Source organism: Ptychodera flava, chromosome 18 (genome assembly GCF_041260155.1).
Source record: "Ptychodera flava strain L36383 chromosome 18, AS_Pfla_20210202, whole genome shotgun sequence".
Classification (NCBI taxonomy): Eukaryota; Metazoa; Hemichordata; class Enteropneusta; family Ptychoderidae; genus Ptychodera; species Ptychodera flava.
Window position 1 is genome coordinate 2,165,406 of NC_091945.1, and position 18,499 is coordinate 2,183,904.

The 18,499-nt window shown below is 35.5% G+C and overlaps 1 protein-coding gene across 50 annotated transcripts in view; it reads right to left on the bottom strand.

The window, feature by feature from the left end:
• Positions 1-1,244: 1,244 nt before the first annotated feature.
• The window catches only part of LOC139117999 (leucine-rich repeat-containing protein 71-like), a 76,412-nt gene continuing 59,157 nt past the window's right edge, over positions 1,245-18,499 (bottom strand). For 6 of the 50 annotated variants that reach the window (XM_070681324.1, XM_070681270.1, XM_070681273.1 and 3 more), the window contains 8 exons: positions 17,952-18,008; positions 15,309-15,384; positions 12,494-12,517; positions 11,373-11,396; positions 3,839-3,936; positions 2,910-3,018; positions 2,156-2,274; positions 1,245-1,647 (listed from right to left, as the gene is read on the bottom strand). In XM_070681324.1, the coding sequence (XP_070537425.1) occupies positions 1,519-1,647; positions 2,156-2,274; positions 2,910-3,018; positions 3,839-3,936; positions 11,373-11,396; positions 12,494-12,517; positions 15,309-15,384; positions 17,952-18,008 (636 nt within the window). In that variant the 3' untranslated portion in view covers positions 1,245-1,518. The remainder of the gene's footprint in view (positions 1,648-2,155; positions 2,275-2,909; positions 3,019-3,838; positions 3,937-11,372; positions 11,397-12,493; positions 12,518-15,308; positions 15,385-17,951; positions 18,009-18,499) is intronic. The other 44 variants (XM_070681298.1, XM_070681299.1, XM_070681302.1 and 41 more) reach the window with 29 other exon arrangements.

Sequence of the window (18,499 nt, forward strand, 5' to 3'; positions counted from 1 at the left end):
TTGATATTGAAAAGAATGAAACACAACACAAATTGTATGTTCCGAAATCTATAGTCACCATTATTTCACTTTCAGGGTCTTTTACCATGGAAGATAATTTCTATTATAGAAAAAAATAATTCCCATAGTTTAAACAACTCCTGTATTCTAAGTCATCATGAAATTACTAGTAAACTATTAAGCATATCAAAAATATATCAACACAAAAATTTGCCTTTCAGATAAATCTTCATTTGTGTTTCAGTTTGTGATGCATTAATGTCAACAATGAATACATAAATTTCACGTCACTTTCTCTGACAGTTCAGGGATTTTTTCACAAAGGTAAATGCTTGAATAATGGGCTGACACAGACACCATCATTATGTTTACATTTACGTAAAAAATGCTGAAACGTGATATTTATGCAGTCTCATGAATGCAAGGCTGACACAGACACCATCATTATGTTTACATTTACGTAAAAAATGCTGAAACGTGATATTTATGCAGTCTCATGGATGCAAAATAGTTTTAACCGAGTTCTGTTGGAGTGAATGATGAACAAAGATGTTACTAGTTGCTTGGGTATGCTATCAGATGTAAAAACACTTTGCCTGCTTGAAATAGAATTCATGCTGAAGTGACAAAATATCACATACCCTGCAATGGTTCTACTCCGGAATAAAAAGGACGCGATGCGTTCTACAGACTCAGTACGCCCAAATAATCACGTGATGCCGGTACAAACCAACCCACATGTGTACTAGCGCGTATGGAAATACATGTACGTCTATGCGCGTTTGCGCACATGGCTTTGTTTGTACCGTGGTCGATTCGAATTCCGGGTTTGGCCTATTATCACAGGGTGTGGAGGGCGCTAGCGCTATTGCTATTGTCAGTTTAAGCACAGTGTGTAGCAGGACTGGTTTACAGCAACAGCTCACTCATACTGTGGCACCTGTACCATGCTTCTACAGACAGAAATCTTCCTTATGTCCTTCTTTTGTTTGAAATAAAACTTTTATGTAGAGAACCTTTCTTAAAACGTAGAAAGCCAAATAATTTTTCTTCAAACTGAGGCAATAGCAAGAAATTCACTTTACCTGACACTAATTTGCTAAACGAAATGTGATACTTACGAAAGCCTGGTTTTTTTCTTTTTGTCAGATGTCATATCCAGTACTTTTGTGCCAAATTTACTGCAAACAAAATTAGTGTTCATCAACTTCTAAAAACAAAGACACCTCATTCGACATCATTAATAAAACTTAATGATTAATTTTATTCATTTCATGTCAAAATAAGAAACAGGATATAGTTTACATGGCATTGATTGGTAGAAAATTACAGAACATATATTTACAATTTCATTTCACAAATCAACATAACATTTTACATGTATATACAGGGTGGCAACACTGTTGCGGCATTTTATGGCTCTGACGTTATTGTGCAACATCTCCCATTCCCCTTGCCAATTTTGTACAAAATGTTACAAAACAGAAGTTTTTGCAGGATGATATGTTGAGGGCAGTATCACTGTCCTCCATGGGATTGGCTGTCACCATCAGGGCTCTGTGAAGGTGGTTTGTAAAATGGATCCCTTGTAGTCATTAGTTCTTGAAGTTTTGATACGGCATCGTTTGATGGACTGATGGCATTTTTCTGGAGAAAACAGAAAATGAAGCACTGTTACCATGGAAACTGAATTTGCCACCAACAATCAAGACTATGAAGGGTATGAAACTCAACAATTCAGCGTCAATTTTTTTTTCCAGGGGTGGAGGGTGTGGTGGTTGTTATCATTCAAAATTGATAGTTAGTCTCAGTAAGCAAACAGTGATCTCTGTTAGTTCTGGTACAGCACAAATATCATCAAAAATGTATTGTTCACAAATATTGTCAAACATGTATTGTTCTCACCCTGTTGTTTTCTCACTTTCGACTTTTGATAGTTGGAAATAATGTGGCCACACTAATAAATAATTTTTGTGAGACTGCACTCAAGAAAGGTGGGTGAAATGGACATAAACAGAAGTAGTGAGTAAATACTTGCAGAAAACACAGTAATGAAGACCATATTGGTCAACAGAGGGCAGTATTTATACTTTGGTATAAAATTTCAATGTGAATGTTGAGACTGTGTCATTGACAGGTAACAATGGTAACTTACATTTAGTGATATTCTCATTAATCCCTTCAATGCTGGGTTAGGTTGTAGAGAGTTCAAGGTCATCTGATACTGAACTCCAAGTAAAAGAGCTTTGAAACCACCTTCTGATATCTGATTTCCTGCACAAAGAACAGAAATATATAGGAATTATCATAAAGCAGACAGAGGATCACCTTATGGTTTCACGACGAGAAAACAGTGTGTACCGTGTAAGTACTAAAATAAACTTGTAAAGCAAATGCTGAAGTCATTGTGATCAATTTCCTTGAGAGACTGTGCTGAAAATTTGCTAAATAACATCTAATATATGCAACATACAGATAGCTGAGCTAAATTAGCAGATACAGTGTCAAACCCTTGTTTGGAGACTCCAGGGCCTGTTTCTTGTATCTTGACACAGCCTGGATTTAGGGCTGATTTGGAACACCTAAGAGTATTTTAAAAAGTCATGTATTTTTTGTATCAACTTGAAAAGGATGCTCACGTATAATAAACTAAACAATTCATTCAAAGGTTAAAATAATACTTAGAGTGTGCTGATCTGTCTCTGTCTAAAATGAATCTACAGATTGATTTAATAACACATTTTTGACCAATGTCCACAACCTTTTTCAAGCCCTTGAGCAAAAACATGACAGTGTCACTCAAAGACATTTGCGCTACTGATTCCCAACTTGTTGGTCATGAAATAAAATACCAGTATGAATTTTTCTAAAAGGTAACTGAAGTTGAAGTGATAAAATTTGTAACTTACTAGACAGATTAAGGTTAATTAATGCTCTGTTACCAGGTATCCATAACTGACCATCTATGTTTTCAACACTGTCCATCAGTGGATTGATGGCTTCAACCACATCTGGAGTCTGTCAGAAAAAAAACAGCAAAATTCAACTGTTACAGTCGTGTCTGCTCAATTTCCTAATGCACATGCAATGACTTGCCTTTTCTACTGAAATACAGGCAAGTTTATTTTACTACAAATTTGAGAAAACAGGTTTATACTTTCTGAACCAGCTATGACTGTAATATCAATGCACGATAGGGTGAAGGCTCACATATGCGCTTCAAACATTTTCAAATATGATGAAACAGTATGGTGAGGCTACTTATTATCCTGGTAGCAGTGGCTTGTATATGATTCTACATGTGATAGTGTAACTTAGAACTATTAAACCATGTAACCCAAGCTACATGTATACTATGCGATTTTGAGATGCACACGGGATGGAGAGTGTATATATGGAGTGAACTGGTCAAAATTGAGTTGTACACCCATAGACTCTCGAGTTTTTCTCTCAAGTCTATGGTTGTACACCCATTGCTGGGGGTGGGGGGGGGGTTTGCTTTACTATTGAAATTCTGGCTAGAAATGGTTAAAAAGGGACTTTTCTGTATCTGAGAGCTCAAGCGTTTTCCAAGTGTGCTGTTATATCACAATCAGTCAGATGGCTGTGTTTTCATCATCAACAGACTGATATTGTAGTATACCGTATCCGATATTTTCATATTCTGTAATTGTTCAAACAGATGTCTGCCTTTGTCAAAAGTGATGACAAGATATACCCAGCAGATCCTTACTAGATCAATCATGATTACAAAACTTCGTAAATTTGATTCATTATCATGAAGTGAGAGAGAAGACGACTGGTACATTTGACTTGATCAAGAGTGTACATATCCTACCTCAGATTCTGGAAGCAAAGCTCCCTTTTTGTCTTTGCCACCAACCGTCTTCTTGCCTTTAGCAGTTTTGGTACCCTGCATCTCAGCTACAACAGACACTGAATGAGTAAGACACCAGAGGAGAGAAAAAAAAAAACAGAAAAAGACAGAGAGAGAAAGAAAGAAAGAAAGAAAGAAAGAGGGAAGGTGCCACATCAGAGCCTGCCTACTACTACACAGCATAGATCAGAAGTATATAGCTTAATTAGCTGACTTGTCAGCCAGAATGTGCCGTCACAATGTGTGGGAGGTCTGCGCTCTGAAACGGGTAGTGGACGGTGGAAACAGATTTTGGTTGTAAACTGTGGTGGTCAAATAAGTGAAGGAATGGTTGGATCATGGTGAACATTGTAATGGATGAATTCACTTTGGGGCAATGTGGCAATGTAATGATAAATGTGTCATCACAATGTGAAGACTGTTGTGTGTGATATGATTTACAATAACTTGCAATGTAATTGTGTGAAAATGTGTTTGGAAAAAATCTGTCAAGTGCTTGAATGTAACTGGATGAAATGGGTTGCAGTGTGTGTGGACTTGCGGACTGTGAAATGGGTTGCAGTGTGTGTGGACTGGATGAAATGGGTTGCAGTGTGTGTGGACTGTGAATATGATGGGCTGAAGTATGTGTGGACTGAGCGTGATCGGTTGAAGTGGGTTGCAGTGTGTGTGGACTTGCGGACTGTGAATATGATGGGTTGTAGTATGTGTGGACTGTGAATGTGATGGACTGAAGTACTTGTTGATGGAGTGTATTTGTTGAAAGAAAAATAATATATTTAGTGAAGGTGTTGATGAGTCTGTGAGATGTGAAGTAATGTAATATATATGACAGTAGGTAAATATTACAATATTGACAGTTGTTTTGATATTGGCACTGCCTGAAATCACTGATTAATTATATTCACACTACAGGTTATATCAATTAAATTGTTCTGTCTGTTTCTAGGATAAGCTGAATGATAAACTGTGCCATTACAAGCAATAAAAAGAAATGTCTGAAGAAATTGCGAAAAACAAAAGTTTCAAGGGGGCCTTTCAGGCCCTTGGGTACTAATGATCACCACAACTATGAACATTATTGTGTTGTGAGGAGAAACTTGAGCCAATCACAGAGAACAAAACATTGGTGTCGGCAGTCATGCTGTACACTGTCCTACATTAGCAGCCGTTTAAAATTTTCCATGTTGAAACAAAAGTACTGTAGCATGTTAGCACATGATACATTGCAAATGGTATTTCACAAGCATCTTATTTACAGCAGCTTACAGAGAATGACTACAGTGAAACTGTCATCAGCAACTTACAATGTAAAACTTTTCTGTATGACATGTTAAGTACAGTGTCATTACCATGAACGGGTCACTACTAAAAGTTTATGCAAGAAAGAATGAATGACAAAACTAGCTTGACCCTTACACCCCCATTTCCCTGTCTAGAGTTCCAACTTTACCATAGAAAACAATAGGAATGGTTCAAACCACAGCGGTGAAAGGGTTAAATTATTTCATGAACAGGAATCAAAGAGGAAATGTCTACTTTATGAAATGAGTTCTACTTTAAAATGACCAGTTTTGATAAAGGTTTTCATGCATTAGTTGATGCTATGTATCGACATCATATCAAACTAAGCAATATTTCATATTCTGCATAAAGTTATATCTTATATTTATATATTTATATTATATATATATATATATTTATTATTTTTTGATAAGTATCCTTTTCTTATTTTTTGTAGTATTAGTTCTTGACTATGTTCACCTTTGAGGGAATAACGTCAATAAAGTTTAAGTTTATCAAACTAAGCAATATGGCAAGTCAGTTGACAATGGAAATACAGCTTAATTTTGACATAAACTTCTCCTAGTGTGATAACACTTAGATATGGACCACTCTTCCACAGATTGGCAGGTTTGTGAAAGATGGCAACCAATACAATCTACAATATGATGTGTCTTTCTGTAAACTGTTCAAGTGAGCATTGTATCTCTTCATTTTCATGTGTCCTTCTTAAACAAGTTTCAAAACTGAAAAGCCACATCAATTCAAGTTTGATCCAAAATTACAGCAACCTTGATCTTCCACAATGTACCACAACTAAAACAATGGTGTACTTTCAGTTTATGATGGGCGAGCTTAAGATGAGATAGTGAATGAAATTTACATACTCAATGCATTAAATGAACAAAATGCCACGACATGGCTAGAGCTTTATATGTGTCAATCTTTCACAGTGGGATATGTCAGTTTTAGGACCATAGCTTATTCTAGATGAACTCTCAATGGCTAGGGACTGTATATTTAAAATGTCTTAGCAAACTAGAAACTGTTTAAATGAACATGGTTCAAAATTTCCACGGTTTCAGACAAATTTGTACACTGAAACCATTCAAATTTTAGAAAAAATAGCATCAATTACTACCATGTTATGGCTTTGTTGTTATCTGTACAGACAATATATTACATGTACCTCTGTATGTGTGTGTATGCATGTGTGTGCACACATATGTACCTATAACTCCTATTCTTAAAAGTTTAAGATACTGCCTTAGTTCTATAATGTATCCATGTGTGTGCATGCATTTGTAGTAATAGTTTAGTGATGTTCATAAGCAGACATTGTCATTGCAAAGTCAGTAACTATGTGTAGGTACTTTTAAGAAAAAGTGTGATTATGTATTTGTTTACTTGAAATGCTGATTTTGAGGGGGGAGGGGAGGGGAGGGGGGAGGTTTGGCATCTCTGATCTCAGCAACCATACCTCACACAGTTTGTAGCGGCAGCATTCTGACAGAGTCATCAAGAACCGAATAGGATAATTGCATTTACCTCTTGTAAAATACTTTTAAACAGCGACCGATAACATCACTTATACTTAATAGCAACTTTAAAGTTCTTTTTCTCTTTTACACAGATATGATGAATGAAAGGATTTTGTCATTGATGTAGAGCATTTTTGGTGTGATTCAATGAGTGCAAAGCTTATGATCATGTCATTTAGTTTACTGATATATCAGTGCATATGATGGAAATACATTGGTACAGCCACTGTTTGTATTGTCACCCAGACAGATAATGGGTGCAGTGTGTCTGTATGTCTCTGTACACATGGTCTGCTCACAGTTTGTGTGTCTGCCTGTCCATGTATGTATTCTATTAATTGTACAGTAAAGTACATGTGTGTAGTATACACAAAGTACAGTAAACTGAAGGTTTTTTTCATTTATCCCCAAACTTTTTTCAGAAAGAAAATAGCATGCTTCCATAGGTATCAGCTACAGCTGTAGAGACAGTAACTGACCTTCAACTACACATGGTGAAATCAAAACTAGTGTGTGAAAGCACAATTTATATTATTTGGAAAAAATGACAATAACTCACATTAAAGTGCGACAGATTAATTTTCAGCTTTTCTAGACACATTTTTTGGACCAACGTAGAGACAAGTTTGTCCTATGGTAATATTGTCCTGTTATCCTATGTGGGACTATTTGTATAGGTGGGACTATGTCAACGTGTGGGACTATGTCTACATGTATACTAGTATGTCGACTGTTTGTGTGTTTGCACTGTGTATCTGCAGATCTGTAGTTGCACCTCAATCTACCTGTCTGGGTAATTCCAAATACAAAACATTGGGCTGTACCTTGGAATGCCATCTGCAATGTGACGGACCGTTATCTTTGACCAGTGTTTGTCTATTTCTATGCAGGTGTCACTTACCCATCATGCAACTATCATAAACAGTGGAAGAGAATTGCAGTGCACTACTCGTGTCCCTGTCTCTTATTGGAGGAATCAAATAGTATGTATGTACAACCAACTGGGTTCAAGTGCAAAAAAACTTTTCATTTATCCTTAAACAAATGAAATTAAAAGTCTTTCATGTTTGACAATATTTTGCATCAAGGATAAACAAAGAGACTTTTAGTCACTTTGAATATAATTTTACTGAACAAAATGTGTTTCTTATCAATATTTATCCTAATGCAAACCAAAATGTTTTGATGTCCTAAAATAATAACTTTCATTATATTACCATGCCCTGTCCATTGCGTTTTAATTGGTCGAGCTGAACCATGTGACTGCCCACAAATACACAGTAATGGTTTGTTTTCATGCCCATGAATATGAATAATGTCGTAAACAAAGTAACTTTACAGCTAAAACGAAAATTGTGATTTGTACAAAGATCATAATCAATCACAAAATAAAATGGAGCATTTGTGGGCCAAGTTTAGATGCTGTTCTCAAACAAATCTCCGGATTTGCAAAATTTTTGCAGCGCGCGTACTACTCACTGACAGGTTCTGGGGCCCTGTTGTCGTTTGCACAGGAAATCTTCGGAAATTTTGACGGTTTTTCAGGGTTCGTTGATAATATAATTGAAATAACTGACTTTGCGCTGACCATTAACGTTTATTTATGGGCGCAGGCGAGAGGAAAGCCAAATTAACGGGCTCGGCAAGCCTTGCCCGTTAATTTTTGGCTTTTCTCTCGCCCCTGCCCATAACTAAACGTTAATGGTCAGCGCGTCGTCCGTTATTTCTATAATATTAAACAAAACTACTTGTCTGTTACACTGGAAAAATATTTCTGATGACAAGTTTTGTTCCTTGCTACAAATGGACAATTGAGTGAGACACAAAGACGCAATTTGAAAATTCATATCTCTTTGATTGAACTTGTTCAAATGGGTTAGAGACTGAATTAATCAGATCTGATAGAAGTATCTGAAGAGTGAAGTTGATGTCTGAATCATATTGTGAACAAACTAATCAATCAAATAAAAGGTTCCATGGAAAATAAAGGCCTTGAAATTGTCAGCATATTATCTGAAATTGTCAGCATATTATCTGAAATTGTCAGCATATTATCTGAGCAGTGTGCATAAATGACAATGACATGCCTGGAGATTGAGGTTGTACTTGGAGCCCTGTTGGTTGACACAGAAGTTCACACAACACACATCCCACAGTATGTAATGACTGATTCACTACTGTACATGCAGAGATGAGGCAAAGACATACTGTGGGCCTGAGGGAGGGAGATTGTCAGAGTAGCCTGGCATTGACATGCTTTGTGTGCAGTATGGAGTGTGTAGCACCCATTGCATGCTGATGCTGGCCGTGTGAACAGTTGTTCGTTGAGACAGTCACAGTTATCAATAGAGGTACAGTGGGACATGACACTGATCAACATTGCACTGCAAACTCCAATAACAATAACTATGAACAAGATTAACTTTATAGCTGCCTAAGCAAGCCATTTGAAGGAATTGTGGAGTGTTAGGGGATACCTATTGACATTTTTGAAAAGATAAGGGGTCAACTCAAAATGGTTCAAGAACCCCTAGGTTGATTAAGAGTAGTCATAACAACACAGAAACTACAAACTCCAATTGTATAAGTAATTAGTTAGACACTGGAAATTCTTGGGGACTGGCTTAAACTGAGGAAGCTCAAAATATACGGAACAAATTTGTACACACAGTTGTATGAATAAAGTTGACAATACAAACACATGCACAATTACACTAACATTAGAAAAAGTTGTAGTTGATGACATAGTACCTATTAAATTGCTCAATCAAAGCAGAGTTGGAAGGCAAACAAACTTTGACTTGTATAGTATTTGGGATTAAATTGCTCAATCAAAGCAGAGTTGGAAGGCAAACAAACTTTGACTTGTATAACATTTGGGGTTGTACTGCAATTGTGGCTTTGGAAGTAGTAAGACAATCTGACAGCCTTGCCCATGTACACAGTCAAATCAAGTGATTGACAAATGTCAGTCATTAAGACTAATAGAATGGATAGGCCAGGGTAATAACATGTTACAATGGGGGAATTTGCACAAAACTATGGTCAAACTGAAATGTAGAGAGTGTAGAATAAATTGATGACTAAAACGAAGTCAGTCATATTCATCAGTGATTAGTCCATGTATGTATGCACTACAGATCTGGATAAAAGGCCAATTGGATGCCACATTGGATTACATCTCAAAACATTGTCCATGTATTTGAATGTCTCAATCTATTTAAGTTGCATGAATTAGTTTAAGTAATAATGCCTTGTCCTTTTGCAATAAGGCATGCTTGAATTACAGCTGTGAATTCAGTAGGAAATAGCTGTTTGTTGGTTGGTATCACATTGGATCAAGATAACTCAATGTCTGATGTCTGCTATGCAGAGTTGTCCTTGTCTCATATTCTGCAGACATTTTCAATTGTAACATATTTTGAATAATGCCTTTATATGATATGTGTTGGTCATGTGTGTTCACCTTGTACTCTGCTTTGAAAGCAATTGGTCAAGGCATGTCTGATACATGGTTTGGGATGGACACACAAACAGAACCTATAGTCTACAACTCAGTACAGGGGATTTCATATGGTGGAAATTAACAGCATGCAATATTCTACACAAGACTTATACATGCAAAATGACTTCAAATGTGTCTTTTTCAACTTGGCATATTTGACATAACATTCTGGCAGAAATGATCAAAATTTACGCCTTCAAAAAATGAGAGATAATCTTTCTGCCACACTAGAGGGAAAGATGATATGAATGGTGTTGTGGGAGATATCAAATAGCTTACAAGACTTGAGAGAGACTTTGTTGAGAGATTAAACATAACTTCTGCAGCCTACATTAAGAGTTCAACTAGACAGGCATTATACAAGGAACAGGTAGAAGATAGAACAAATCTAGAGAGTGTTACAATGTATTAGTTCTGATCTTAGAGATAGTAACAGTCATTCCATGCTTCATGGATGACTTGCAACATGACAATGGATTTCATATCTTAGTCTGTGTCGGAGAAGAGGCATTGCGGCATGAACAGACTATGAATAACATCTTGCAAATTGGAAGAAACAACAAACAAACAAGCAAACAGAGACCAGCTTCCATGGTGCATGTGTGTTAGAGTCAATCAACCCTTTACAACCTCAGTGGTCAATACTGCAGCTCTTTTTTAGAAAATCATAACAGCAAAAATTTTGATCAAAAAGTGAATGAATCAAGACAAAAGGGACACCTATCACCGCATTCGGCAAAAGCAACTATGAATTACTTCTGACACCCAAATTAGCATAATCATGAAACAGTGTTTGACGTTCATTCTTGAATTTCAAATCTTGATTATATTTGGAAGATTAATATGTTACATGCATATTAATTTCTACTAGTCTGTTTCATGATTGTTAAAAACACCTGCTGAGCATGAGCAACAACATAACCTGACAAGCATTTCCAAATATGGAAATTCCTCAACACCACATGCAAATTTGATTGAGTAACGTGCATATATTAAACCATGCAATTTTGAAAATGTTAAAAGAATTTTTTGCAATTTTCTGAAAGTCAGTTCATGGAATGCCTATTCTCAGATCACAGGAAGTTAATGATTGCGAAGCGTGGGTGAAAACGTTTGTTTTGGTCAACGTTATGAGAGAGTAAGTCATAATGAAAAGACAGTCAACCTTTTGACCCATGCCTCGTAGTATCTGTATGAGGTGCAGCAAACAAACAAACCAGTCATTTGCATATATTTAAGATGATGTCATCACAGCACAGGTGCATCGTGGGATTGGATGAGGGGGTAGCACATCATTTGCATCACAAAGGCGGCAAAAAAGAAAAGAAAAACACATGATTAGCATGGCTACAAAGACGAACGACAGTCCTGTACAATCACATGACGTGCTGACGATAGCAGTCTCTCTCGCTCTATTTCCTGGCAGAGTTATGCATTACAACCATGCATTCTTGTTGGAATCTGACTTTAAAATTGAACTGTTAATGGTAAAATTTTTAACAAGCAATATTTAATATAGGGTGCTGCTGCATCTGGTCAATGTAATGGATTAAGATAAACAACTTTCAGTTACTACATTTCATGCATGGTATTAGATTATGAGAAACATCCCTTCATATCAGTGTAATAGTCCAAAATTGCTGTTGTTATGTTAAATTGGTGGACTGTACCACTAGAGAAAGGATGGGTAACAGCTTGAAGAAATCACATCTTTTTTTGGTCTCTTAGCAGCAAGTAAGAAACTTTGAGGATGTTTCAATAAGAATATATTTTCCAAAATATTGCACCAATACAGGAAGTGCACAGTTGGACTTTGTTTGAAACTAAAACTAAATATAACTATTGTAATACATAGCCAAGTCAAAATAGAAACACATAAACAAATAAATAAACAAGTAAATTAGTATTTGAACTCAAAATAAAAAAAGAAAGTATTTTAGATCTACTACTGTTGCTAGGAAATTAGAGAATAGAAGAATTTGGTTTGTTAAATTTTAGTTTTGTACTTTGTTTGATAGAATTAGAAAGATACAAGGTCACTGGAAAAACATGCGGGAGACACTGTTATGTACTGCATTGTTAATTTTTCCCTGATGACATAAACTGGAATAAAAAAAACAACATATGAGTAGATACACAATGAATACAGTGCAGATATGTTATCAAATGACCAGTGGATGGATCAACATAATGACCAAAATCTGTGAATATTAGTAGTTGGTTTTTTGAAACAATGAAATGACATGTGATTTCACTCCGGACACCCTGAAACAAGCAAAGTCCTACCAAGCATGGTGATCTTGCTTACACCTTTACCAAGAAGGAATATGCAAAAATAAAAAAAAAGTATGAATGAACAGATGAACAAGAAGAAACAGCATTTTTTAATCAAAGTCTTTCTTAAAGTGGCATTACCTTTCCGTAACATTTTTAAAAGACATTTTAATGCTTACGATCAACATTTGACTTACATGTGTGTGTAAAAAAAGGGTAAATTATGTAAATAAAAATGGTGATGCTTGAGGATTCAGTTTTAAGAACCTGCTTCTTTGTCATTGTTTCAAATTTTCAGCCAATAGATTCTGAAATTTGCCACCATACAGATTGATAATATTCCTGAGAATCCCAAATCACCATAGCATACATGACTGTGACACAGCATTTACTCAAACCATTTGATTACTGGTTTTCACGCTGTGTTTTCTCAATCAGTTTATAAAAAGTGCAACTAACAAATAAAATGTAATGGAACTAAAATTTCACTGTGCCACTGAACAGAAAATCTCTCACTAAGTGCCATCTTTTTTTTTTGATTTCGTGTCATTTAATGAATTCTGCAGAATTTTAAGGCCAAATACTGAACGTTTGCATTAAAATAACATGTTTAAAATATGTTACAACCGAGTAATACAACTTCAAAGCCCCAATAGCTGCCAATTTTAAGCATTACTTTCATGATTTTATTTTCAAAGCAAAGTTAGTTAGTGTAAATGTGCTAACTGAAGGACATGTATTGTATAGAAATATCACTGCTCGCTGATTTGGACCATGCCTACACGTTGTTACAGGTTAAATATTAAATGGGTGTCTCACTCATAAAATGACGCCCCACGGAAAATTACAAAAAATACAGTATTTGCTGCACATACGCATCATGATCATAAAAGAAACAAGCATGATGCCATTTACTTGAATGCACGACACACAATGGCTAAGATTTTGTTGTTGAAATCTTTATTTTCTCTGTCATATGATTAGTTTTTGGAAATGGTGAGAAATTTAAAATGATGTTGAAACATTTTAATTTACATGCCACTTTCGACACTTATGACAGTGTTATACACCTTTTCAGTCTTAAATGGGTCTTATTCAAAGAAAACTCTTGGAAACTGAGGATATTTGAAATTGGTTTATTACACATTCGCAGCTATTGGGGCTTTAATATGAAAGTAAAGTAAGATTTTAACATGCTCAAGTCAAAATACCAGTGAGTTAAAATGAAATTGTATGAGACAAGTTTCAAACTTGAAATACCAGGATAAGATATGTGTGACTCTCAGAGTTTAGAAATATTCACCCACCATGATATCATTGGTTTATATGATGATGTCAGTCAGAATTTTGCAATGAAAAATTGATTGTATGATGAGTGTTTCAAGAGACGTAAGTTGATTGCAGACGATGACTGACTGGAGTGATTGATTTATTGATTGATTGATTAATGGAAGGACAGAAGGAAAATGAAGTTACCGTGATAGCAAGAGTTTGGGAGTTTTGTACCTATTTTTCTTATTCTGTGATAAGTTTCACAGTCAGTGATTTTTTGAAAACTTTTTTCTACAAAGCAAATATGGTAACATCAATGAAATTCAATATTTTTAGTTCATAATTGGGCCTTGGCTGACTTTTATCACAAATATGCTAGTTCAAATGTGAAGAACCCCATCCCCAGAGTGGACTCTCCCAAACCCATTTATATTACACCTTTGCACAGTTCGTACTATACAATTAATAGGGGTGTTCAGGGATTGAACTGTGATCACACTGCACTGAATCCGTATCTACTCAGCTAAGTATTAATATTAGTAGTATGAAAAACCAGAGTAAATTAGACCTTAAAAACGGATCCGTTTTTAAGGTCTATGAGTAAATTAAGCTGGAAACACCAATAGTAGAGGGCTTTAGATAAGAATAATTTGATCAATATTTGAATAAACTTAAAATCAAAACTAAATTCACAAATTTAGATGTTAAACGTTTGAAATAAAATGTAGAGTTTGAAAAAATAATAAAAACATAGTAAGCCCATGCACATCCTTTTAAACTTGTCATTTCCATATGAAAACAATGAGATGGAATTTTTACAATCTTATGCCGTACTTTTTCAGATTGAATAAAAGATTTTGGGGAATTTTTATTTATGACAATTAAAAAACATTATTTCCAAGCCTACAGGAGTGAAGCCATGATTGGTCATTTCCAAATTGACAATAACTGTTATATTTCTCATTGAATTCATTTCAGAGTTGAATATTTGCTAACAAATTGTGCAGTAGTTGTGTTTTATCGATAAACTAGATCATGTTAAACTTCACTGGCCAAATTTGTAATGTAGATCAAAAACAACATCTAGGTAGGTATAGATCAAAAAGATGTCTGTGAAATTGAAACTTATTATAACAATATCATGTTGACCATCCCCTCAATATATTCTGGTAGCAGTATATAAATAGACACATACCGGTAATACCATTTGAATATAAACACTAACACATTAATATTGAATTATATTGCCGTTGTATCATTCAAAATATGCAATACAAATATCAATATATCATTTACACATAAATACTTCAAAACAAATTACATTTTGCAAATCTTTGCAAATACAGTTACAATGAATTTTAGTAGAGTGTACTTTGGTTTTGAACATAACACTCTACTAGTTCATGAAAGAATAACCCTTGATGACACAATCAATATGGTTCTGAGTGTAAGACAGGGAGAAAGGGAGTCAACATCTCGCTCTGAGAGATATCTTACTTTGATTTGATCACAAACACTTTCATCAGATGAACATAACAGGAATGTTTCAACTAACCCTTCTTCCATTTGTCATCTTTCTTGGCTCCTCCTTTGACCGTTTTATCTTCTTCTTTTTCTTTCTTTGCATCCTGCTGGGGGAAAATATCCAGAAAGAACCACGGAATTAAACATTTTATTCTGAACCAAAGCTGTATTGGGCAATGTGTACTGTCACACATCAGCAACGTTTGTAATTCAGCACTCAAACGTATTTTGTATTCAAAATTCACAATGCATTGCGTTTCTGAATCTCAAGACAATTGAGATTCATGTAAATCAATTTAATATTTTGTATATTGAATGTTTTTTCACATCCAAACACTTTTTCAGTAGTCATGACAAATTAATTCATGATAAATGATTTACTTAATTTTTATTTGCTGATTCACAAATTAATTCATGATAAATGATTTACTTATTTTATTTGCTGATTCACAAACTGTTGGACTGAAGGCAAAATTACAGCTTGGTTGAGTTACCTAAATTTGCCATGGAGAAAAAAGATTATGATATCACATGCAATACTGTGCACATTCCAGGTTTGAAAGTTCATAGCAATTGTCAAGTCTGGGCAATCATGTACACTATTTCACGACCGCAGAATGTTAGAAATCTTCCCATAGAGAGGTAAACCCATACAATATAGTTTAACCCTTTGAGCGCCAAAGTCTATTTTTATTCCCTTTACAAAATAAAGTGCCAGTCAATGTTTCTCAGAATTTTGGCAAAGTTTTGAGAAAAAAACTGTAGCCAATGAAATGTGATGTCCCTTTAGTCCAAAATTATAGAAAAATTTTTTTAAAAATTCATAAAAATTGGTAAAATGTTGCACGACAATTTTGGCGGGAAAAATTACGGTGCTCAAAGGGTTGACATTTGAAACTAAATGGACCAACCTGGTTGTTCTAGCAAGCAAGATTACCTGACTGAGGAAGACTTTGACAACACGGAGTGTGAAATAGTTACATGATTCACTGCTTTGTGACCTTATAGACCTCCAAAAACACACACACACACATTAACAAACCATGCATTACATTGCAGCTATTATAGATTAAGTATAACTGAAGCTGTATCTCTGAGTCACTGAGTGGGTTTAAATGAAAAACAATGTTTTGTTCTTCAAAACCACAAAACCAAGTTGGGACTGTCAATAAAATATCCTGCCAGAATACTGTGTATACATGCACTGTACTTGGATGGATGAGTTCGGGCATGAGCTGAAAAATCTACATGATTTCAAAAATATTTCCTGAAATGAAATGGATGGTCAAAATTGCATATCGTTTTTGTAGCGGACTACCTGTCCACAATAATCAACATGCTAATATAATACAAATATAAATCAAACATTAAGGATCAAATTTTTGTGAAGTTCAAGGAAATAACACCCTAACACAATACCATTATCAATGGGTGATGTCATTGATAACTGAATGTCTTTCTTGGGGATGACCTTTTTGTAAGTATTTTTAAAACTTATCAAGGATCTACCATGGCACAATAAGGCTTTGGAGTATTTGCAAACAGTTCAGTTCATCACAGTTGAAGTGATCAGTAGTGGACATAAGCACTGGTTGAGATGGGTTGTGTAGGATTGGGGCAAAGGTTGTGGCAGTTGAGAAAGCGACAATAGGATAATTGCTGTAGGGTTCAAGATGTGTGCATTTTGGGCTAAGGTACGATCAACTATTGCAGGATTGGGTGGAACTGGCCATAGTTTATAGATGGGTAGTAGCAGAATGACAAGTGCCTGGATATGGATGGGCTGTCGATGACCCATGGGCTGTGATGGGTTGACGTTGGATGGAGTACTAAGTGGCTTGGAGTTGACATGCTAAACGTTGTTGAAAGTAGTTGTTAGTGGGTAGCACTCTGGATAGGCTGCTGGACATTGATGGTATAAAAGTTGGGCGTTCTTGTGTATCATTGCTACAAGGTTGAGATGGGTTACTCTTGAACAAATACACTATATCTGGGTTCCACTCAAGATTGGCTATTGGGTATTGTGGGCATGGATGATGGGTTGCACCATGTTGGTAATGGGTGATAAATAGGGATAAAGGCTTAAAGTGACAGTTAAATGTACGGGGGTAAAGGTGTTTAGGGACTGGGCACCCTAGGTTAGCACTAAAGTTTATAGGACAAAAAGGGTGGGTTCTATGGGAATATTGATGGATAATAAGGGTTGGAAATGCTGGTTTCCTCTGTCATTAAATATGGATAATATATTATCTTTCCTAGTACTCCTAAAACCATTTATAATCTTAAGTTTTCAAGCTGTAATGCAAAAACAGAGATTATAACCTTTGACCCTTAGCTATACACATGCAATGATGTTTTTACACTACACATGTGTTAGTGTATTGGGGGTTGGTAGTGTTATTTGGGTTTCCAGGATGTACAATGACAGAGACGTCTCCTGGTGTTGGGATAGACGGTTAGTGTACTTGGAAACAAGTGTTAGTAATGGTGTTCATTTTCTTTACATTTGGTGCTTGTGTTAGAGTGCTGATCTGGTATTGTTAGTCTTGAAGCCGTTCATCCCCCAAAACTCTGTGGTATGTCCCACACCATGGTAGAAAACAATGGGAATGTTACACCAGACATGGGGTTCAAGGGGGAGACAGGATTAATTATGGGGAGGGTATCCCTTTACCATTGCTTTGGACTTGGTAGGTGAGTCATCTTTATCTTTGTCACTTTTCTTGCCATCCTGTTGGTTGGATAAATCAGTACACGACAACAAAATCAAGAAAGAAAGAAGACAAAACAAGCCAGATGTAAAAACTACAAAAGCCAAAAGTGATTGTACATAGAACTAAACACAGTTGTAAAGAAAAGTTATCAGCATATACAGGTACATCTATTTCATTAAAAGACAGCAAACTACACATCATTCAAACATGATTTCATCAATTTTTCCTCATTTGTATATTTTAGTTATATCCCAACTGTTCAAGTTCTTTTTAGTATAGCTTGTGGTATTTCACACAAACACAATGCGATGCACCATGTTTTCACTGATGGTACAGTCTGTGGTGAGCCATGTGGTAAATATTTTCATACAGAATGGATAATAGATTTAAAATACAAACTGAATTGAAATTGAACTAAATTCTACAGTAGCTGGGACACTAATTGTAAATAAAATCAAAATCAAATCTCTCTTTCCTTTCTACACTTATCACAGCACAAGAACTCTCT